Here is a 22,656-nt window from a genome sequence, read left to right on the forward strand (position 1 = left end):
AATATATATATATATATATATATATATATAAAACGTATAAAAATAAAATATATTTCCCAAAAAAAGATACAAACAGGACACGACACAGAACAACCTTAAATACCGATACGTATCTCATGATCCACGCACACCGCACTTATAATTAACAAAATCCACGTACGATTGCACTTTTCCTCTCTGTTCAAGTATATCGCAGTCCCCGCAGGAACTGCTCAGTGTCCGATTCCCTGCCGGCTGCGCGGAGCGCAGAGGGTAGAGCAGGTGAGGGCCACGTCTCCGCGCCGAGGGCGGACCGCGCACCGTAGCCGGCCGCGGGGCTCCCCTGAGCGGCTCTCCCAGGACGGAGAGGCCGGGCGGCTCCGCCGGCGACGGAGGCCCGGCCCCGGGTGCAGCGGCGGGCCCGGCGCGGGGATCGGCGCCTCCGGCGGCTCCTCGCCCGGGGCGGGGGGCGGCTCCGCGGCCGCGGCCTTCACAGCTTCCCGTGCCGTCCTCTGTCCGAGGGGTCCCGGCCGAGCGGGCCGCGGGGGCTCCCGGGTCGGTCTCAGTCTGTCCGTCCGAGGCAACCTCGGCGGGCGCTCACACGCCGAGGACGGGGGCGCGGGGCTCCGCCCGCACGGTCCGGAGGAAACTGTCGGGCAGGGAGCGCCGGCGGCGGCCGTAGCCCTGCGGGCTGATCTTGTTGACGGGGGCGGCGCCGTCTTTCACTTTGTCGGTCAGCTGGTAGAGCTGATGGGCCAGCTTCTGCACCGTGCACGTCCCGAAGCGGCACCCCATGCGGAAGGTCGGGAGGTGGGGGTAGCTGTTAACGCTCTGGCGGTAGCGCCTGACGCGGATGTGAGCATCCTCCCGGCCGCTGCGAGGGAGGAAAAGAGAGACGGGGAGTGAGACGGCGAGGCCGGAGAGGAGAGCAGTCCGCGGGCGCGGGGCGGGGAGCGCGGGGAGCCCCCGGCCGAAGGAGAACCGGCCCCGACGGCGCGGCCCCGACTCTGCCCTCCGCCGGGCGGCGGGAGAGGGGCCCGGAGCGGAGCTGAGCCCGCTGCCGAGGAGGAGAGGCCCCGCCGCTGGAGGGCTGTTATTTTATCTGCGGAGCCAGGGCTCGAGTTACTATTTATATTTGAGTTTCGCAGTACAGGCGCTGCTATCTCCCGCCAGCTCGGGGCGCGGGGAAAGGGAGGTGGGAGGCGGCTCCCAGAGCTGCGCAGCCCTTGCAGGACCCGTCCGCGGAGCTCGGGGACGCGCGGCGTGAGGGAGCCCCGGCACCGCGGAACCGGACGCTTCGCACCGTCCCGAGCGCAGCGGGGCTGGAAGTTACCTGGGTTGCGAGACGCGGGGATCCTTCACGTCCTGGGTCCGTACGAGCGCCTGCACGTCGGCGGCCGCTCCCAGCCCTCGGGGCGCGCCCGGAGGCCTCACGTCCCGCTTGGCCCGGCTCAATACCCAGCTCGTCCATCTGCGAGGAGCGCAAATGAAAGGGACAGCCTGTTAGCGCAAGCCTGCTGGCAGCAGCCAAACCAAATACATTCGAGGGGCGATAATCTGCCAACGCAGAGATTTTGACATCGGGGGAGGGGGGGGGGGGGTTAGGGGAGGGGTTTCCCGAAAGAGTATGGGGCCTTTAGGATCCGTGCCATTCCCGCGGGGCACAATTCCCTTCTTCTAGCGGCAGCCGGACCCGGCGCGGGGCTCATAAACTCGGGGCGGGAGGGGGGTTCCGATCCCATACTCACTTTCGTTTGAACTCTGTGGCTACGTCCACCCTCGCAGCATCCACCCCGAAGAAGGTCGCAGAGCCGAGATAGAGTAGGGCTACGTGAACCAGTTTCATTCTGATGGAACGAGAAGAGAATGATAAGCATGCTTGCTGCCAGAAGTCACATCTGTCCTTCCCCCCCCCCCCTCTATATTCCTCTTCCTATAGAGGAAGCTCTATAGCGCTTCCTCCCTTAGGAGAGCCCCCAGGCTGCAGGGAGCTTCGCGTGCGCTATGAACCCAAAGCGAGTATTTGCTCAGCAACTTAGCACAGAGTAAATAACTTAGCCTCCAAAACACACGTTTGCCGAAAGCTGCGCTTGCAGTGGCGGCCGAATACCAGCAGGACGGCCAGAGTACCCCCAGCGGCTCGCATCGGGATTAAGCGAGCACACGAGACCAGGGGCTGCGTCGGGCGCACCGTTCCGCAGCTCCGACAAGTGCCGCGCTGCCGGGAAGGCACCCCTGGGCTCTCATCTCCCCCTGCACGCAGAGCGGCGAGCTGTGGATCTCACGCTGCGGGCTGCTGCTGTCTCCAAGAGCCAGTGCAGGACTCTGCAGCCCAACTTCCAACTTCCACACAGCCCAGTTCTGGAGATTTTCACTTCTCTCCACCTCCCTCTTTTTTTTTTTTTTTTTTTTCCCTCTTAAGAAAAAGGTGCTTACCTGGCAGTGAGAATAATCCACTGAGCCAAATGCTCTGGTAGTAGCGATCCGAAGTTGCACAGTTTCCTGGGGAGCGAGAACTCCTTCTTTGTGTGTGTGAAGTAACCACTGACGGGCTGCGCTGCTCCGCGCCCTTTTATAGAGCGCCGGGGGGGAAGTGGGAGGACCTCGGCGTGCCCGCCCGGGCGACTCCGCTTTGACACTTACCCCTCCCCACCCCCCCGGCATTTCACCATGGGCCGGGGGCGACTCATCCGAGGTAAAAATAAGAGGATTGTTGGAAATCGTCTTCATCGCCCCCGTGGGTATTTTGGCGATAACGCCAGCTTTCAGATGTGGATTCGGAGCCGTGGCATACCTTGCGCGACTGATAAGCCCACCGCTCTGATTGACCGGGGACGGTGCCTTCAACTGCCTCTGCACAAGGGCGCCTGCACGTCCGTGCAGGTCCTCACTGCGGGCACGTTAACTCTGGCAGGGGGGATGGGGTGCGGGACCGGACCCGGTCCGTGTCAAGGTCCTTCCACATCCATCAGATAGCTAGGCTTCGGCAATCCATATTTGGACAACGCGAGTTATACCGACCGACTGCAATGAATGTCAGCCTTCTTTACACAAGTACGGAGGTGACAAATCCGGCGTCGATAATATTTATGAGTCAACGCGGGTGCATTTTTCATCTAATAAAATGTACTTATGTACTTGGCCAATTCAGATAAATAGCAGGCTGAAGGGCTTTGGATCACGGGGGCGAGAGAGCCCTTTCTGCGCCCCGTTCCGAAGGGAGCGGCTCGCTTTGGCGCAAGCCCGGGGGGGGCGGCACGCGTGCGGGTCCTCAGTCCGCGGATCTCTGTGGACGTGACCTCCCCGACTTCACCGCTCCACAGCTAATCCGGGATGCAAATATTTGCACGGTCGGGGTCTCTAGCAGCGCTGAGCAGCGCTCAGACCTTTTCCCCCCGGCCTTTATCACCTTTGCACCTCGCTCCGTCCGCGCGGAGCCGTGCCCTCGCAGAGGTGCTGCCGCCCGCACCAGCCGTCCCGCTTTCCTCCCCCGGCTCAGCGCTCCGAGGGAAATGCCCCCGGCGTCTGCGGCCCGACGCCGGCCGAGCCCCGCAGATCGCCTCGGGCGGGGGGCCGGCTGGCGCACGCCGGACGTTTCGCTCGCATCTCGCCGCGAGCAAAGCGTTTCAGAGGTCGGTTGAGGCTGCGCTCTCGACTCTGCCTTTCTACATAGCCGCGGTCCGTGCTGCGCCCCGGACGGGTACGCGCGAGGGGACGAGGGAACCTTTCTCGAGCACGGTCGAGGTGCTGCCTCCCCTGCTCCCCTGCCCGTGCGGGGAAGCTGCTCGCCCCTCGCTGCGCCGTTCTCCTCGCGGCCCCACCGGGCCGTCTCGACCCCCGTGGCCGCGAGCCGCCCGCTGGGCGAGCCCGGAGCCGCCGACTCGGCGCACCTGCCCGGCGGGCAACGCGAGCGGCGAGAGCCGGATGGTCTCGGACTCTGCCCCGTCCCCGCAGAGCCGCCGTCCCGCTGCCTGCCCCGGGACAGTGCTGCGTAAAGGAAAGGCGCCGAGCGAGATGCTGGGCTCCTTCCTCCGAGGGAGGAACGGGGGAGTGTAGGTGCTCGAGAAAGGGACGGTGACACCGGCAGAGCCGCGCGTCGCGACACATCGGGGTGGCTGCTGTTAGAGAGCTCGTGAGGTGGCTCAGGCTCCAGAGTACAAACGTGTCCCCGACCGGCAGGATTCGAAACTGAATCTAACTCTTGTGAAGATAAGGCAGGATTTCGTGTCACGGGCATTGCTCAGATTCAATTTAAATCTCCTGTTCCAGTAAAAAGCCACACGCTTCCCCAGACGCTGGAAAATCCCTCATTAAAGTCTTTGGCCAAAAGGGAATTGCATTTTGTATACTCTTAGGCAAACAGTGCTGAAAGAATGCTACTTGGTTTAGGAATAACAGTAATCCAAGTCACGTGTGAGTGCCACGCTGATTACAATACCATTGTAGTGACACAAAGACAGCTCATTCAACCTCTCGTGGTGGCAGACGTGGGCACAGAACGATCAGGCAAGAAACGATTATCTTGTGCGAGAGATCCGGCAGGTACAGGTTTCAGACCTAACACAAACCACGTCTTCCATTTGGATGCTCGTTTTGTCCTTCCTAAGTCCTTGCGGTCCTACGCGGTTTGAAAATGAGCAGTAGGCACTGAACTTGTGCTGCGAGGTAGCAGCGGGGTCTGCTTTGTAAAAATAACTTTGAAAAGAATTATTTACATTAAACAAAAACAAAAACAAAAACACAACTCACTCAGAACGGTCCGTGCAAATATTTTTTATTCTGAGGCACACAGTTTAGCAACTCCGGGCTCTTCTCAGAAGGGTCGGCTCTCCTCCAGATGCTGCCTTATGGGGAAGCCGAGCTCGAGGGACACCTGGCTTTACTGATTAGCTTGGGCACAGCATTCATCCTCTCCGTGCTGCCATATGTACAGACTTCACAGCATATACCTGCTTCTGTAAACAGGTTTTGAAGATCGGTTGCTCTTTTGTACAGCGTTTTATTCGTGCTATGTTTTATTCCAAAAGGAAAGGTCTAAAATCTGTGGGCATCTGCTGGGAATCAGTTTGAGACAAATACTCTCTGCTGATTATAGAACAAAAAAAAAAATACTTAAAAACTTTAAAAAAGTTACTTGAAGCCAGTGGGAGTGCTTTCGTATGTTTCAGCTCAGGTTGATTCAAACTTTACTGAATTCATATGCAGTGAGTATGACTGTACAGGATTGTACCTCAGGCTGTATGAGATGAGCACAAAGACGGTACTAACAGAAGAATGGCATCCTATGAAGGGTGTAAAAACCAGTCAAGTTCCACACACAAAAAGGCCTTACTGATGGTGCACCTTAGGGCACCTTAGTCAGCTTTATCTGTGCCAAGGGACAATTCCATCTCCAGTAGTCAGACTGGAGACGTGATGATCTTGGTGAGCCTTATGTCTGATAGTTTTGAGCCAACAGCAAACGAAGCCTGCTAAATGAGAGTGGGATGCATATCGATAGGGGAAAGCTGCTTGAGGTCGTGGCTGCTCTCCTGTTCTGGCAAGAGGTGCCAGAAAACTGTTGGGTGACACTGGATGAAGGGACTGCAGGCTGAAGGTGACCTTTGTATTTCCTGGAGGAGCTCACTGTAGAAGGTACTCTGAACCTTCACATCTTCTTGGTGCAACATTGTCACTTGTGTGCTTTCTGTTTCCTGGGGGGCTACTGCCTCACAGTTCCTCCCCCAGGATAAATAAGGCAGCTGCTTACTGGGTCCTTCTGGGAACCTAGGCCTTGGTGGCTGCCCACAGAAGCTGCTCTGGGAGCCCCTTCATAGCCTGGTTGGAGCAAGGCTACTCTCCTGGAACACAGGGAATTTTGTTTTTAGTGATCTGGATAAAAGTTCAGTTTGCTTTGCATTAGACTTTAGGCGAGCAAACAATGCCTGTTTCACTTCCTCATTTGTCCTATAAGAGTATTAGATCGCTCTCTACCAAAGGGAAGTTAAGGAAGTAAGCTATGGATGATTGAATGCTATTGGAGTCCAGGCTGGTACACAGCCAAATAGCTGTGCTCAGACCCAGAAGAACTGTGCCCTTCTTGTCACCAGTACCTAAGACGTGATTCTTCTTGGGACATGCTTTACAGACTGACCAAACTTTGGTTGTTTTGGTCAAGGTGGAATGAAGAACAAGACTATCCAGGGGTGCTAGTAGTACCGGGGACTCGGCAAGCAACACTTCCTGATTCAGATTTGGGAAAAGTGTTAGGTGATATTCTCCTGTCATAGGCTGGATTAAAACAGAAGTGAGGCTTAAGTACTGAGATTTGTTATTACACATTGAACTTTTCTAAGGGTGCAGATACGATAACCCTAGGGTCCTGTTTGAGCTCCATCAGACAATTTCTTAGCATCTCTGAACTGTTCCTTCGGGTTTAGCTATGTACAACATTATCCTAAACTGCTGCATGCCCTGGCTTCATGCTGTTGAGCAGTTGCAGCATCCACTGCCACTGTACTGAGCCTTATCCTTGTCCTTCATGCAGGACAAGCCACTCACGTGTGGCTTCATTAAGATTTGCAGTCCTTTTTTGCCACTTCAGGAATGCTTTAATCAAAAAAATCTGAATGCTTTGAAAGCAGCTCTGGGACTTTCAGTCATTACTTCAGGATCCTGATCCATAAAGTCAATGTGTCACTCAAGAAAGGGAATCCCTCTAGCTCCTATCTAATTCAAGAATTGATTGACTCCATCGCATGCATCTCAAAAGATATTTTAATTGTTTTCATTACATATTATGTTTTTTGTTTTGTATTTACTCCCAGTGTCAACAGGTGCTTTTATTAGGTGTCTTTCTGGGATCTGATTTAAGAACATTAAGCTGTGAAGCTGAGCTCTCCAGGACTGCAGCCCTTCCCTGAAGAGGTACAAGTAAAAGCACTCAGTTTTCAAGGCTTCCTGACCGATTTGTGCCTGGGTTATCAGCAAAGCATTGCACTGTAATGGTGTCTTGGCTACATAAGAGGTGTGAGTACTTATTGCATGCTCGAAACAAACAGAAACTTCTCTGCGACACTGCTAATGACTGTTTGCTGGATCCTGCGGGACGGTGGATGGCCAGGAGCGAATTCCATGAACTTGCTGCATTTCCACGTGCACCACGACTGCAGCAGCTCCTCGCTGTAGTGGAACCGACGTCCTTCGCGTTGTTTGTTCACTCTGTGCTGTCAAACAGGACATACGTGGGACCTTATCGTACCGTTTTGGCAGGCTGTCCGCCAGTTAGTGCCGACAGACACCCATTTATCAGCCGCATCTCTCAGACAAACCGGCCGACCGGGCTTTCGAGAGTAACAGTCCAAACGGTGCCGGCGTGGTCCGTGCGCTACGAATAGAAGTCGGGCATCCGCTCAGCGCTCGACGCACCGCCAGGCCCGCAGGCAGCGCCGGCTGGAGGCCGGGCGGCGACGGGGCACGGCGTGAGAACCTGCTCGGGGCTCGCTTTGCCCCCGCACGGTGGCGGGTGCGGGCAGCGGAGGGGTCACGGCGAGGGACAGCCGAAATCCCACCCCGGCCCTCTGTCGCCTGAAGGGCGCCCGCCGGGCACCGCCCGCGAGCCGCGCCGCGCCGCCGGGGCCGTGTCACGGCAGCGCCATGTTCCGCGCATCCCTGGCGGGACGGAAACAGGAAACCTCCTGGAAGCGCGAGCCCGCAGCCCCGGGGCAGCGCTCGCCGCCGGGTTTATACAGCACGGGAGATGCGGTGTCACGAGCCCGTCCGCGGCTCCTCTCGGGAAAGGCCCCCTACGGAGCGGCAGTGCGGGACGGGCTCCGGGAGGCGAGCCGCTCCGCTCCGCCGCTGGCTTTCAGGCAGCACTCGGGGGGCACCGCCGCGGCTCGAGCCCGCTCCGCCAGGGTCCGAGTAGATCGCGGCGCAGCCCCGAGCCCGGGGGCGGGCGCCTCGCCGGGCGGAGCGCTCGAGCCGCGCCGAGCGGACAAAGCCCGCCGCGGGCAGCAGGGCGGGCGCGAGGCGAAGCTTCGGAGCGCAGGCGGCGGGAGCCCCGAGCCCTGAGGCGGCCGCCGCTCGCCGCTCGCCGCTCGCCCGGCCCAGGGCAGCGCGGGGCCGTAGCCGCGTGCCGCCCGCAGCCCACGCCCAGCCCGGCGGGGTCACGGCGCAGCGGCTCGGCGGCGCGCAGGCGCACGGCGCGCCGCGCCTCCAACATGGCTGAGGTGGTGCCGCTTCTTCTGCGGCGGGCGAGCGGCGGAGGATGCTGAGCCTCCCGGGAGCCGCCGCCGCAACAGGGGTGGTGAGGCCAGAGGCGCGCCCCTCGCAGCCATGGCCAGGCTGGCCGACTACTTCATCGTGGTGGGCTATGACCACGAGAAGACAGGTAGGTGTGGCCGCGCGCAGGGCTCCGCGGTGCCTGGCCTCTTCCCCCCTCCCCTCGCTCCTGCCCGGCCCCGGCCCCCCTCCCGCCTCCGGTCGGGAGCCGCGGGAGGAGGAGACTCCTCACGAGCCGCGCCGCTGGAGGGGGCGGCCTCGCCCCGCGGGGCTCTGCGGTCCGACGGGGCGCGGGAGGGGTCGGCGCCCCTTCGCGGGGCGGAGCGGCCCGGGAGAGCGGAGGGGCCGTACCCCGGGCCGGGCTTCTGCCGGCGGGAAGGCGGCCGCGGCGCTGCCCACCTGGCCGAGCCCCGCGTTAAGGCGCGCCTCGCGGCCTCGGTCCGCCGGCGGCTGCGGAGGCTCCTTCGGGAAAGCGCAGAACGTGCGGGGCGGCCCCGCGGAGCCGCGGGCCCCGTCCCGCCGAGCCGGAGGAGCGGGCCTGCCAGGCTCCCTGCGGGGCTGCGGCTCTAACTGCTGCTAACCCCGGCCTGCTTTGTGCTGAGCGCTACCACGCGTGCACACGCAGCCTCCGAGGGACGTTGCGGGCCGGCCGGCCTTTTCGCCACGTGTTACTGGGGCGTGCAGCATACCAGTAATTAAGAAGGGCTGTCGCTGAGCTCGGGAAGTGCTGTGGCGCTCTTTAGGAACGGTTGCCTGTCTTAGAAAATCGTTGTGGTTTTTACCTGCTTTGATGAAAGGGAAGCGGTGCTTTCTGTTATCGTTCTGTGGGTAGTTTCTGTTGTGTTTGTGTTACCATAATGTCACGTTTCGACACCTCAAGCTGGGTATATAAAGCGATTTGCAAATGATCTGATTGTCAGCTGGTGCATCTGCGTGCTTCAAGTGATCCTTTGAATGTACAGCATCAATAAAGCAGTGTTTTAAAGGGTCCTGTATTTTATTTGGCTGTGCATCAAACACAAGTTGGTTACTCTAAGTGATTCTCTGAAGTAGCGACTGCTCTGAGTCTGCATTCATTCACTGTGAAGTAGTGGGAAATCAATTATTGAAGTAAGATCTCTTCATCTTTTAGGAACAATAACATCTAGAGAAAGTGGGATAGTTGTCCTTAAAGATGCAGTAGCTCACAAAATTCCACCAAGGTTCTCCTCGACTACTGTACCAGCATGATTCTTCCTTCAATTATGGCTTGGTTCCCCCTCTGCTCACTTTGGAAATAAACCTGTCTGAACTGTAGAGGCAAAATCATGGAAAGTTTGGTATGGAGAATTTTGTTAAAGAAGATGGTCTGCTCTCGCCCGCTGGGAGCATTTTGCAACATTGTCCCCTGCAGTAATAGAGTCTAAGTCTAAACTAATAACCAAAAAATTCAAGGGTGCTTAGAAGTTGGAGACAAAGCAAGCAAGCTGCCTTCCTAAAGGTTATGACTGATCTGATGTAGCCACTATGTGATATAAAGTTGCAGATTACATTGGGAAGCCTCATGTTTGTAAAACATTTTCATCTGTAGCGTTTAAGCATGTGTTTAGCTTCCTGTGCATAAATTGTTTCATTAAGATTATTACAATTGCTCCTTTGTATGAAGTTGTACGTATCCAAACGTAACTCCAGAATCTTAATTTTAAAAGTTCATGCTTAGAAAGTAACTATTTAGACTTCATTATGTAGATTACTTCTTGTTACTTTAATGCTTTGTACTAAAAATGCTTGAAGAAACAACGTTCTATTGGAGACTAGGCATGCACTGTTTTCCAAATTCCTTTACCCCCACGTGCAGGCCCATAATACATGGAGTACTGACCTTTATTTTTTCTTGTGAATGCATAGTTTACTTGATGTGTTTATGCTTCCTTGTTCATGAAAAAGCAGAGGGAAGCATTTCATGGATTCTAGACTTATTACTTGTGAAGCTCTGAAGTTTTGTTTTTGTTTTTCTTTCCTCCCTTCATATCTTTTGCAGTGTTCTGGCCCTGTTTGAATACACTTGATTTGAATGTTGAGTATGATTACGTCTTACACTGTTTTTCAGGGATAATCTCGGGAATGTCTTTGTATCAGCAAGCAAACAAAAATCCTCCTGTCTTCCTCGACCTGTATGGCAGCAGCAGTTTGGATAATATGCACTTGAATTTAATAAGGAAGGATGTTTATATTAACAACTGCTATGCCAAAAAAGCTCTCCTTCCTCTGCTGTCTTTCTATAGCAGCCGTCATCTGTCCCAACTTTGTGTGGACTGAACACTCATTTACATCTGCCAGTATCTGCAGTACACTGAAAATGCAGTGAAGGAATACTGCTTTCTTGGATAGATTATCTAGCTTTATTCAAAAACATTCACTATACTTACTGAAATATCTCGTGCAGTTTAGGAGCATGTTTCTATGTTTTCCTATTGCAGGAGAACTTTGATTTTGATGTTAACAGTCCCTATCCTAAACAATAGAAGAATTTCTTTTTTCTTCAGATAAACTGAAAGGAGTATCCTGTGAGGATCCGTGTCTCAAACATTCTGAAGTTCATTTCTATTATCCTCTGCGTCCACGTAAATTGTTATTACTGCAATCCTAGTGTTGCCATCCCTGTTGTGTTAAATCTTACCTTCGTTTGTTAACACTGTTGGACCTTCTGATGACGAGCTTTAGAATGCTGGCCTGTCAAAAAGAGCCGTTTTGCTAGATATTTTGCCTGTTTTTTCCCTTTTGTGTCTGGGTTATTCTTCTATTTTATTTTATTTTTTTTTAACTGAGTTGGCTCACCAGGGTAACAAGGAGTGCAGGATCAGCATAAAGGAGGAGTATAAGTCAGCCTGAATTTTGATCAACTTGAATTGTCGTAGGACCCTGAGCACAAAGCTGACAGCCAGGTACCTCAGCTTCCTTACTTTGGAAGAAGCACTGGTTGCCTTAGAGCAGGTCTGGTCACAGGCAGATTATTCAGGTCTGTCAAGATGCACAGAGATTCATCTCGAGTGCAGAATGAGCTTTGCCATCTACCACCCAATAGTCGGTAGGCTTCCAGGCACACAGAAAGTTAAGGACAAATCTTTTCCACAAAAGGTGATCTAATTCACCTAGGTTTCTATCTGTTTCAGACACAGTTGACAATGTTTCCATTTAAAAACTACTTTGTATCTTTCACCATGAAAATCAGCCAGTTGCTGCTGTGTATTTCAAGAATGCATTTGGAAACACTGTGAAGAATTGGATGGCAGTAGCTGGTGTCACAGCTTTTTGTTCAGTGTCTTGACAGAGCTGGAGAAACTGTGTTTAGTAAATCTTTCCTACTGATTTTAACAGTAGTGATGTGAGGGATTTCAGTGATACACCAAGGTCGATCGCTTTACTGTGTTTACTTTGCATTCACCTGGACCTTTGCTAAGGTAGATAACGACATTTGTCTCCAACGTATGCTCAATATAAAGCTGTTATGTAACTTGACAGTGAAGGCATTTACAGAAGGCTCTTTGAAGGGAAGAGAGGTGCTAGAAAATGTCGGCCCTGGATTAAAAGCAAGACAAGATCTGGAAGATGTGACCGTATATTCATTTTCTTTCTCCATGGAGTTTGAAGTGTTTCACCAAAAATTCCCAATTAATATGTTTGCATAACAGAGTTGGATGGAATTTAGGAAGAATACAGATGTTTGCAGAAATCACAGAAGGGCATGAGAAAATGCCCTTCTGTTTAGTTTGGTCTTGTTTTTGCTGGTAAAAACCATAGTCATAAATTTATCGCTTGAGTTTACATGTGGTGCTACATGAAAAAGGTAAAAGAGCCAATGTTTTATCTTCTTTGCTCAGGAGCTGGAAGGTAAGGTTAAAGAAGAGAGAACTAAATACTGAATTTGTTTATTCTGCCTGCACACCCATAACGGTTTTGATATAGGAAACTGTTGTGTACTCAGCAGTTAGCTGTGAAATCCTGTGAGAGAGTGGGAGAAAATGTTTTCTGTGAGACTTGGTCGCAGTAGGAAGAGAGCCTGTGCTTTTTGTCCTTGCTGTATGTAATTACAGCGTGTATGACAGAAGGTGTGAGGCTTGTAAAAGTATAGCAGTTTTATTTGCCTGTTGTCATAACTGATAAATGCTGATTTAATGTGTAGGCTCTGTTGTGGGTGTTCCTGTTATAATTTTTATCAACTTTTCAGGGAAGCATTTTGTGTCTTGCGTCGTCTCCTATCTCAGTGGATTTTGAAAGTAGACAAGTGGTTACTGATAGAGTGGGATAAATTCCTAAACAGAGTCATCAGTTTGGTGACTTTTTTTTTTTTCCTGTAGGCAGACTTACTTCCCCTGAGGGAATATTCCTTTCATGCTAATATGCTAAGATTTTGGGGGGTATTGTATATTCATAGTTGGGCATTCTTGTGGGCTAGCACGTATTTAAGGAGGGGATGATTTCTTGGGATCTTGTTATGCAGCCTTTGTAAAATAGAAGAAGTAGGAAAAATAAGTGGCTTTCTTACCTGTGTTGGGACTCAATTTGGTTCAAGTGCAGTCTTGATCTGAACATGCTAATCTCTGAGTGGGAAAAGGACCATGAATACTAGGTTATTCCATTCTGGGGCAAACAAATTATTTTTGTAATTGTACTTCAGTGAAGCATCAAGTGTGTTATTGGAACTGAGTTGGAATGCAGATGTGTGCATGTCTTTGTGTTGGTAGGAGGTTGCTGTAGTGGGGTATGACTGAAGAAGGAAGGATGTGAGTGCCCTAAACATTTCTTAAGCAAATTAGTTGCTCTAGTGTAAGAAATTGTATTTTGTGACTTTGTTTTTGCTTGGGTTATTCTTTCAGTCCTACTTTCAGTCTCCACTACACTATAATGAAATGCAATGAGAAAAGCACTTTCCCACTACGTGTGGCTGCCTTTTTTTCTTTTTTTTTTTTTTTTTTTTTTTTTTTTTTTTTTTTTTTTAATTGTGAGATAAAGCTAACATGAAAAATTACTTGCAGGGAAAAAGCTCATTTTTTTTTTCTGGTAGCATTTCTTCACTGAATCTATTCAGCCTATTCTGATATATAACTAAAAAGTTGGACTCTTGTTTTGAATTATAGATCCACTAGCATTTCAGAAAAAAATGGCATGACTCAGCATAACTTTTCTTTCCTTTGAACCTCTGCTAATTAATCTTGTATTTGAACTTCTTTACTCACTTGGTCTTGCCTCCATCACAGCCATAGCAATAATAATATTTTCAACCTTTCCATTTAAATCCAGACCTTTTCTGGAATGTTTATGGTATAAATTATCTTTGTTTCCCTCTCAAACATAAGGATGTAGATTCAGTCGATGGAATTAACTTTCTTTGGAGATATTTCAAGACGAAATGGCAATAACGAAACTCTCTCTCCTTTTCTGTCCTGGATTAACGTGGATTATCTAACAAAAAGACGCTTTTCATGCAGCGTGTTTGTGAAAAACAGTTTGTTATGCAAGTCCAAATACTGTTTAAGCACTGCCTTTCTATAACTGCAAGCATATTTTTCAGTGGGGGACAATGAGAGTGATATTTAACTCCTCCAGTGTCACAAGCATAGTAGTCTTGTCTCACAACACTGGGGTAGATAATTATTCTGCTGTTGTAGTTCACTGACATGACTTTAAAATACCAACCACCTCTCCGCCTACTGATTCTTAGGAAGTAAAAAAATGAAGGGAAACCAGAGTCACCGTGGAAATCATTTCCAGATAAGAAGCAGTAGATTCACTTTTCAACTTCGATAACACCAGTGAAAGTTGCGTCTTACAAATATATATATTACAAAATATATACTTACAAATATATATATAATTAGGAAGCCCTCCTCTGAGTCATCTCTTAATTTACTCTTGAGCAGTAGCGTAAGATCTTGCAGCTCATTGCTTATACAGTGAAAGTAATTATTTCTATTGATGAACTCTATTGGTGAGATTATTTTTCTTCTGTTTGGTGTTCTGGAGCTTATATTCCAGTTATACGAATCTGTTGAAATAAACTGTTCCTTTAGTGCCAGTGGTGTATTCTGAAGTCAAGGACAATCCAATTAGTGTTGATTGGGATTTGGCAGCTAAATCCCAGCTTGCTGAGTCAAGAACATGCTTGTTATTGCTTATCTGTTAGTGACTGAATACGTGATGATTTCATTTCAATACAGTTCTCCATTTTCTGCAGATTGTATGATATGAAAGGATGGCATCGATGAACACAGTTCCACTTTGTTTGCTTTGTAATACTCTGCGTATGGAGGTAAATATGACAAAATAATCACAAATTTTCCGTTGAATTGGACATAGGTAGCATGCTTCGTGCCACAGCCAGAACCAGTATTGGAGATAGTGCCACTCCAGATACTCACTCTGAGGTTTTGTGTAGGTGTGGTAGGGGAATGTTAATATACAGAATATATAAAATCCTCATAATCCTGGATACAAATTTGGGACAGCAGCATATAAAACTGCATTGGACTCTAAAAGGCCTCAATGGGTGAAGAGACAAAAGAGTGTTACTGAGGTAACAAAATCTTGGAAATGCGTAGGATTAACATCCTTTTAACATGTTCTGAATGTATGTTCATAGGATTGAAGAACATACTTCAAATTAAAAAAAACTCTATCTTAGACTTGGGTAGGTCTTGGGTAGGCTGGGCTGGAGAAGTCTATTCAGAGTGTGACTTACATGTTGGACCTGATAAAATTGTAACTCAAAGGAAGATGAGACATCCTGGTGTAGTATTTCAGAGATACTTGCAAATGCAGAACGATGATTCTAGAGTCTTGAGTTTGGTTGTGGAAAAATGTAGTTTGGGAGATGAGTTATTAATATCAGCAGTATTGCGTGTTGTCAGTTGGCGGCGTCCTCTTTGAGCTCAGTGGGCTGTGGTTTGTGTTCATGTAGCTTGAGAATCCTTGCTCTGTATGGCAGGGGTGACTCTTCCTGCTTGCTCGCCTTGGCCTATCTTGGTATTTTGGGATTTTCTGTCATCTGGTTTGGTTTTCCAGTCTAACCTTGGAAGAATATCAGACCTTAATGTATCTCTTTATTTCTTCCCTCTTTCCCTTCTCTTTTAGTCTCTGCTTAGCCAATTCTATCTTTTCTGTACTTTTTTTCTGATATCAAGTCCTTTTGTCCAGTCAGTCCAGTTTCTCCCATTTTTTTTCAGCTTTTCTTCTTGGCTGTTCACCAGTAGGTGTTGATTTTGCTGGGAACTGAGACAAGGTACTGTGTCTGTGCCTCTTCTTAGGCACATCTTCCACAGAATCACAGAATGGCCAGGGTTGGAAGGAACCTCAAGGATCATGAATCTCCAACCCCCCTGCCACATGCAGAGCATCCAACCTCCCCATTTCATACCAGACCAGGCTGCCCAGGGCTCCATCCAGTCTGGCCTTGAACACCTCCAGGGACGGGGCATCCACAGCCTCTCTGGGCAGCTGTTCCAGCACCTCACCACTCTCTCTGTAAAGAATTTCCCCCTGACATCCAACCTAAATCTTCCTTCCCTCAACTTAAAACCATTTCCCCTTGTCCTGCTGTTATCAACCCTTTCAAAGAGTTGATTCCCCTCCTGTTTGTAGGCTCCCTTTAGGTATTGAAAGGCTGCAATGAGGTCACCCCACAACCCTCTTTTCTCCAGGCTGAACAAGCCCAGCTCCCTCAGCCTGTCTTCATAGGGGAGGTGCTCCAGTCCCCTGATCATCTTTGTGGCCCCTCCTCTGGACCCTCTCCAACAGCTCCCTGTCTTTCTTGCACTGAGGGCTCCAGACCTGGACGCAGTACTGCAGATGGGGCTTCACAAGAGCAGAGTAGAGGGGGACAATCACCTCCCTGTCCCTGCTGGCCACCCCTCTTCTGATGGAGCCTAGGATCCCATTTGCTTTCCGAGATGCAAGGGCACACTGCTGGCTTGTGCTAAGCGTTTCATCCATCAAGACCCCCAGGTCTTCTCTGCAGGGCTGCTCTCAAGGACGGCTCCTTCCAGTCTGTATGGATGCCTGGGATTCCTCCAGCCCGAGTGCAAAACCTTGCACTTTGCTGTGTTGAACCTCATTATGTTCACCCGGGCCCACCTTTCCAGCCTGCTGAGGTCCCTCTGCATGGCATCCCTTTCTTCCACTGCGTCAACCGCACCACTCAGCTTGGTGTCATCAGCAAATTGCTGAGGGTGCACTCGATTCCACAGTGGTTGTTAGCACAGAAAGGTTGATCTTATTCTCACCTTTGGGCATGAACAAATGCTGAGTGGCTGATAAGACAAGCATTGAATATCTTATTTTAGATTAAATCTTCAGATGTTTAATGGTTAAAATAAATATCTGCTCATCAGATAAGTACAAAGGACAGGTAATGCTTATGGCTATGAGCTGTTTGCTTATCTAAAAGGTATTGCACTTGTAGCACAATAAACCTTGTAGTTTCAGCACTGCATTAATGAACACCTCATTTATACATTTTCATCGTGTATGGGTAACTTATGCATTTGTGCTCTGGCTGAAGAAATGTAGGTCCATGACTTTTGTTCTATGAAAAACAAATAAATGACAGTATATACTACTAACAAATACTGTTGACTTTTGAAAAAGTACTGAGTTGTGGTCTTTGCTATTAGCAAAGCATAAAGATAACTGCAGTAGGCATTAATATTTTAAATGCTGGTGGATGGACAGTGTAAATTAGGAAACCGTTTTCTAATGTTTCTAATTTCTAATGTTTTCAAATTGTGTTTCGTAAGAATTTAAACGGCATAAAAAGAGAAAGCCACGTGCTTTGTTCTTGTGGTGCTATTTCTCCATAAGCAGTCTCTTTTTCTCCTCCCAAGATCTATAGTAGTTCTACAAAGCTTGTGCAATGACTGAACTTCTACTGTTCTGTATTGTTGGTATATGCTGCTTTTAAACTGTCGAATACAGGTCATTTTAGTAGTAGTCACCAGAGCTCTTCATTGTCCTTTCGTCTTGATCAGTAACTTGTGAAGGGGAGAGAAGTGAAGTTTTTGTAAAGCAGTTTAGCCTGGTGCTTCTGTCTGAGAAATGGATCGGGTCCTGAGTGCAGTTAAAGCACTCAGTTTGACTTCCTTGTTAAGGGACAGTTGCCAAAGCACTGCCTTTGATTTTGGGGGATTCACCTCATGTTTCTTGGAAAGTAATGAATGACTTATTTTATTTATTTATTTATTTATTTCCTGAGGAGCTGCTTAATTTGGCAAAACAAACAGCTGAAAATGCATGTTCCTCATGATCAGTAAGCTTCATCAGTGGTAGACAGTCCAAGGTTTGGCATGGATACTTTTAACAATGTTTCTAAAACATAAGTTAACTAAGTGCATGCACAGAATGAAGTGATGCATTCCATGGAAATAAGTGGTCAGAGCTGAGAGTTGGTGTTCAGAAAAGCATGCCAGTTCATAGGGCTGTAGGAAAACAAGTTTTCTCTCTAGATTTTTTTTTTTTCTTTTTTTCTTATGGGTACTTAAAATAAGCACTAAAGTTTTAATAACAACTGGTCAACTTTGCTGAAGCGATTGAAGAAAATGCCTGTGGAAGACTTAGATTTGCCCTTTGGCTGGGGGGCAACTGTTCATACAGCAATTTTAGACACCCTGCCTGCTCCTTGCTGGTTCGGCTGATGAGCTGATGTTTCGACTCAAGCTGCCTGTAAGTGTGCTTTAAGCTGAGACACCCGAGTTTGTATTGACATGACTGAAGCACGAGACTCTTGTTCCCAGCTTGGGGAGCACGGATAGTTTTCAGCCGAAAACTGCTGAAGAAGAGTGAGAGGTGTTCACATCCCTAACCATTGCAGTAGGACTGGAGTGCCAAGGCTGTGCTGTGTCAGCTGTGATGACACTGTAACCTGGCAGGACAGCCAAAGCAAGTGTCATGTTTTCTCAGTTACAGGCAAGCGGGAAGAAAACAAAACCATGCGGACCCACGTTTGCGATTTGGAACTCAAACTCTTATTTCAAAAGATCCTCTTTCCTGTTTGATTAATCTGCATAAATAATGATACTCATTTTGCCACTGAATAAACAGTGTTGATTCAAGCCGTGATACTTTTATAGGGTTGTTGTTTCAGTGCTGTGTTTTCCAAATATTTTGTTTATAGTGTTTATTGTGAAGAGAGATGAGATCATACGTATTTCACAAAATATCCTTGCAGAGGCCATTTTTATTATTTTTTTTTTCCCTTGCTGCTTGGCCATGCTTTTGGAAGAGACAAGGCTGTCACTTGAAGCTTTTTATTTTTTGTGTGCATGTGGTCTTGAAATGTATTCAGAAAACATGCCTTCCAGCCTTGTCAGATGTTTGTACTTTTTTTGTTGTTGTTTATAGATTATTTTTGCTTGTGTGTTTTTCTGCTTGTATATTGATTTCTTTATCTTTTATGAAACTGTGGTTCATTTCTTAGTAACTTGTCCATTTTTAGAGTATTGCTTTCAAGAATTTGTGGCTTCACTGGTCCTTCACTCTCTAGATGTGGTCTAGGCTCTCAATAGTCTCTGTTTTTGATAGTCTAGTAGAAGGCAGGAGATAGTGTTGAAACAGGTCCTGTTTGGCCTTGGTTTCTTTATCTGTGAATGTTACGAGAGTGGATAGCACCTCCGGGAATCATCTGATCCATTCTTTGCCTCAGGCCACAATTACCTTTGGCTTTCATTGGTCTTGCTGGGTGTCTGTCTAACTCATTCTTAGAACCCCCCAGTGGCAGCAGGTTCATGGCTTCCAACGATAGACTGCTCTGCTGCTTCTCTTTCTGACCTCTAGAAGAGCTTTCAGAGTATTTAACTTAAGTACTTTTTTGATACTGTTTTAATCTCATTCTTCTTGAAGTGTGGTGACCAAACTGCATATGGTGATTTACATGAAGTCTTGCCAGTACTGCAAATGACACTTGTTATTTCCTGGCTGTGCAGGCAGTTCCAGTGTGTAGACATCACTGTGATTTATTTTTTTATTTATTTATTTTTTTTTTCTTCTTTCCCACACAGCACCTACACTTCCTTAGTGTTATACTTTAACTTCTGCATCCCTTTTAATCAAGCTGCTACCCAGCTAATTGGCCTTCCCGTGTGTGTGCAGTTGACTGTTCTGTCCTACCTCTGAAACACTGCATTTCTCCTCTACTGTTTTTCATAACATTACCCACTGAAGGTAATTTTGAATTGTGATTTTGCCCTCTGATGTGCTTATCTACTTTTTCTGAAAGTAATTTCTGCATGTGTTTATACACACATACGTGAAAGGGTGTAGAACAGCTTCTGGTTTGTTTTGTGTGTCAGTCTGTAGTGTTTTAAATAAAGCATCCTAAAACTGAAACTGAGCATTGAGCCCCATAGTGACTTGCATACTGAGATGCAATGAATACTTTTTCAAATATGATTTAATATGTTTGCAGAACAAGTATTCTGTTGATGTTCCCAGACGTTAAATTCCAGGTGCTTTATGGTATATTTAAATAAGATTTAATAATTATTATAAATTTAATTATGTTTTATTTATAAATAAATCAATTTAACAGTTTATTTTGCAAGCAACAGAACTAAGTGACATCTTTCTGCACGTTTCTCTTGTGCATGCCAAGTAATGCTTCTGGAGAGGCAGCAAGGTCTTCCAATACTTAATTTTTTTTAAGCTCTGGTTCACTGGCCATTGTGATTGGGGTTAAAGGCACTTAATCACTTAGACCTTGCTTCGATGGGGAACCTATCCAAAAGTGGTATTCTTAGTTGCAAAGACTTAACTGACTCTTATTTGGAAGGCTACATGCTTTCCTTTGCAATAGAGGCGTTATGCTACTGTGTGCTCCACCTAGTATTCTGAGCTGGCTGCAAGTTAACAGAACAAAACTTATTTTGGGCTCAGATTCAAGTCGTACTTAATTGTTTGCTAGAATGTGGATGCAGCTCTGTTTTCTCCAATTATGCTCTATTTTCAAGCAAGCAATTCCTTTGGTTTCTTAGAACTGCAAAGTGTGGGCTGAGGATTATGTTGTTTTGTTTTATTTAAAATTTTTTACTGCTAATGATGCGTGCATTGGAAATGCATTTTGACTTGTAGAATCTTGGCAATGTGGCTTGTTTGTGGGGAGAGAGAATACAGTAAGGGAATCTGTCACTTTGGGTTACTGGGACAATAAGCACAGAATCATGTTTTATTCTTGCAGTAGATTTTTAAGAGAATTATCTCCAACTGAAGGAACGTACTCATTGTTTAATTCACAAACAAGTGTTTATTTTAAAACTGTTTACTTCTTCATGCTTTTTCACTTTGGTTCCATAAGTATTTACCAGCATTTGCTGTACTCGTGTAGGTATGCGTGGAGATCAGGTGAAATAATGTTACTGCTCATGGAAAAAATAGAATTCACGTGATAGGAAATTGAGCTTTTGTTCTGAACTGATTGCTGGCGTTAGGAGGACTAGCAATGCACAGTAACATTTCAGATGGTTCAAAGTTCTAGTGTGTAGATTTAAATGGAATTTGATGCAATATTATTTTTCATATCTCTTATAAATGTTTGCATTCTTTGTGTTGATCCCCACTTAGTTTAAGTCACTTTGGCAGCTGCATTCTTGTGAAAGGAGGGGGTGAAATAAACTGTTAACCTTTGAAAGTTGCAATACAAACAAATACTGTTTAACTTGTGGAAATTTGTGGATGTTTCAAACAATGGTGTTAATTTTGATTGCCTTTTTGAAGTCAGCCTATTCTTTTTGTTCTTGGTTTGGAAACTAAACATATTGTTTGAGACTTTTCTGCAGCTGTGAAGAACAAAGTTGGTCATGCAGTAGCTTAGTAAGGTGACATCATGAGTTGGTTTTGACTACTGTGTGATAATCTTTCTTTTGCGGTTGTAAACGTGATTGCTGGTGTGTACTTATTTCCACTTGGTTTAAATCATGGAGGTATTGTTGCAGTTGCATTTTGTGGCTAGTTACTTGACCCTATTGTTCAGGGCTATTGGTGTTTTGGCCTAAAAATCATTCTTCTCCAGCTGTGCCACAGTTTCTTGTAAAAGGTGCTTCAGGTAAATTGTTGTATCTTTCTTTTAGATGCTCTTGGGCTGCTGGTGGGTAGCTCTGTGATGTCTGAATGGTGACACTAGCACTGTTGCAGTGTCTGAGCACTTGGGGCCCAAGTCTTGAGACCATCTTAGGTTGCTTTACAAAAGTGCCTTATATTGGGTTCAGCTAGTAGAAATGATGAGTGGCCTCGTCTTTGGCATTAATGCCATTTTGGCGAGAGGGTGAGGAGGTAGTTTTTGTTAAATACATATGGGCTATAAGATATGCTCACTCTTACTGGAAAACTTTGTTTTTGATGTGGTTTTAGTCTATAGTCAGTCCAGACAAAATATTTGTCCTACCAGGATATGTGAATCATTCTTTGTAAAGTTTCATTTGTCATCTGTGTTCTGAAAAATGTTTTGTGTGAGGGAAACGTTGACTACTGTCAGTAATTTTATTGTTAATGGGCGTTTTTACAGCTGCTAGGCAAAAATTGTGCTTGGGTGAGATCAAAATATTATTTAATTTTTTCATTGTACTGGAAGCACAGGAAACGCAGAGGGTGGGAAACTTCCAAATGACTCTTCACTCCTCGTCACCTGTAGGTGAGCAATGTCGTGCACGCTTACAAAAATAAAACAAAACACAAAAAACCCAACCAAACAAAAAGCAACCCAAGGAAAAAAAAAAAAACTTAGCAGCTGTTTGTTTCTGGGAAGAGAGAGAACTGCTCCTTCATCCTGTGTGCACAGCTGATACTTGCACTTTGAGTAGAAAAAAATACTTCAAATTTCCTTCACTGGTGCATGATAAAAAGATTAAAAAATAAAATGTTTATGGTATTAAATTAGCACTTAGGATTGAGTAATCATTGACTTACTTTCCTTTTCTTTGTTGTATGCTTTTAAAAGGCACTAAGAGCGTGTGAATGCAGGTGGGGAGGGAGGGCGATGGGTGAAATTTTATATGAACTTTCTGTGTCTCCTTACCTGAAGGAATGCAGCAGTCGCTCTGCTGAAGCTGAGGGGGAAATAATGTTCTAGTAGACAACTGAGATGACCTTTCAGTTGTAAAATGCAAATTTTGAACAAATTCTAAATAGATCTGCTATCAGGAAGTTTGGTCGTGTTGTATGTAGAAATGACATCTGTAGCAATGGGAACACGTACAGCTCCCTGTTCCCCTTCCTCTCACTAAAGAAGTGTGGATCTGTGAATACTTAGAGGGAGGAAGCGTTATATTTTAACAAGAAGCAAAAAGTAGTAAAGGAACTAGGAGGGGGTTTTAGAGGTTATGGTCGCTGCCTTTTAGGCAGTAAGTGCGCAGCATGCAGGAGAATGGTTCTGATAGTGCAGTAGAGAGACAGCTG

The 22,656-nt window shown here is 47.3% G+C and overlaps 2 protein-coding genes across 5 annotated transcripts in view; one reads left to right on the top strand and one right to left on the bottom strand.

Moving 5' to 3' along the window:
- Positions 1–576: 576 nt before the first annotated feature.
- On the bottom strand, positions 577–1,825 carry ADM (adrenomedullin; the record flags this gene model as incomplete). Its single annotated transcript, XM_079536974.1, has 3 exons — positions 577–853; positions 1,313–1,450; positions 1,728–1,825. The coding sequence occupies 3 exons, from the start codon at positions 1,823–1,825 to the stop codon at positions 577–579; spliced, it is 513 nt and encodes a 170-aa protein (XP_079393100.1).
- A 6,470-nt stretch (positions 1,826–8,295) lies between these two features.
- The window catches only part of SBF2 (SET binding factor 2), a gene marked incomplete at both ends in the record, with an annotated part of 234,361 nt that continues 220,000 nt past the window's right edge, over positions 8,296–22,656 (top strand). For 3 of the 4 annotated variants that reach the window (XM_079536628.1, XM_079536630.1, XM_079536631.1), the window contains one exon: positions 8,296–8,356. In XM_079536628.1, coding sequence (XP_079392754.1) covers positions 8,296–8,356 — 61 coding nt within the window. The remainder of the gene's footprint in view (positions 8,357–22,656) is intronic. The other variant, XM_079536629.1, reaches the window with a different exon arrangement.

Source organism: Tetrao urogallus (assembly GCF_951394365.1).
Source record: "Tetrao urogallus genome assembly, chromosome: 6".
Classification (NCBI taxonomy): Eukaryota; Metazoa; Chordata; class Aves; order Galliformes; family Phasianidae; genus Tetrao; species Tetrao urogallus.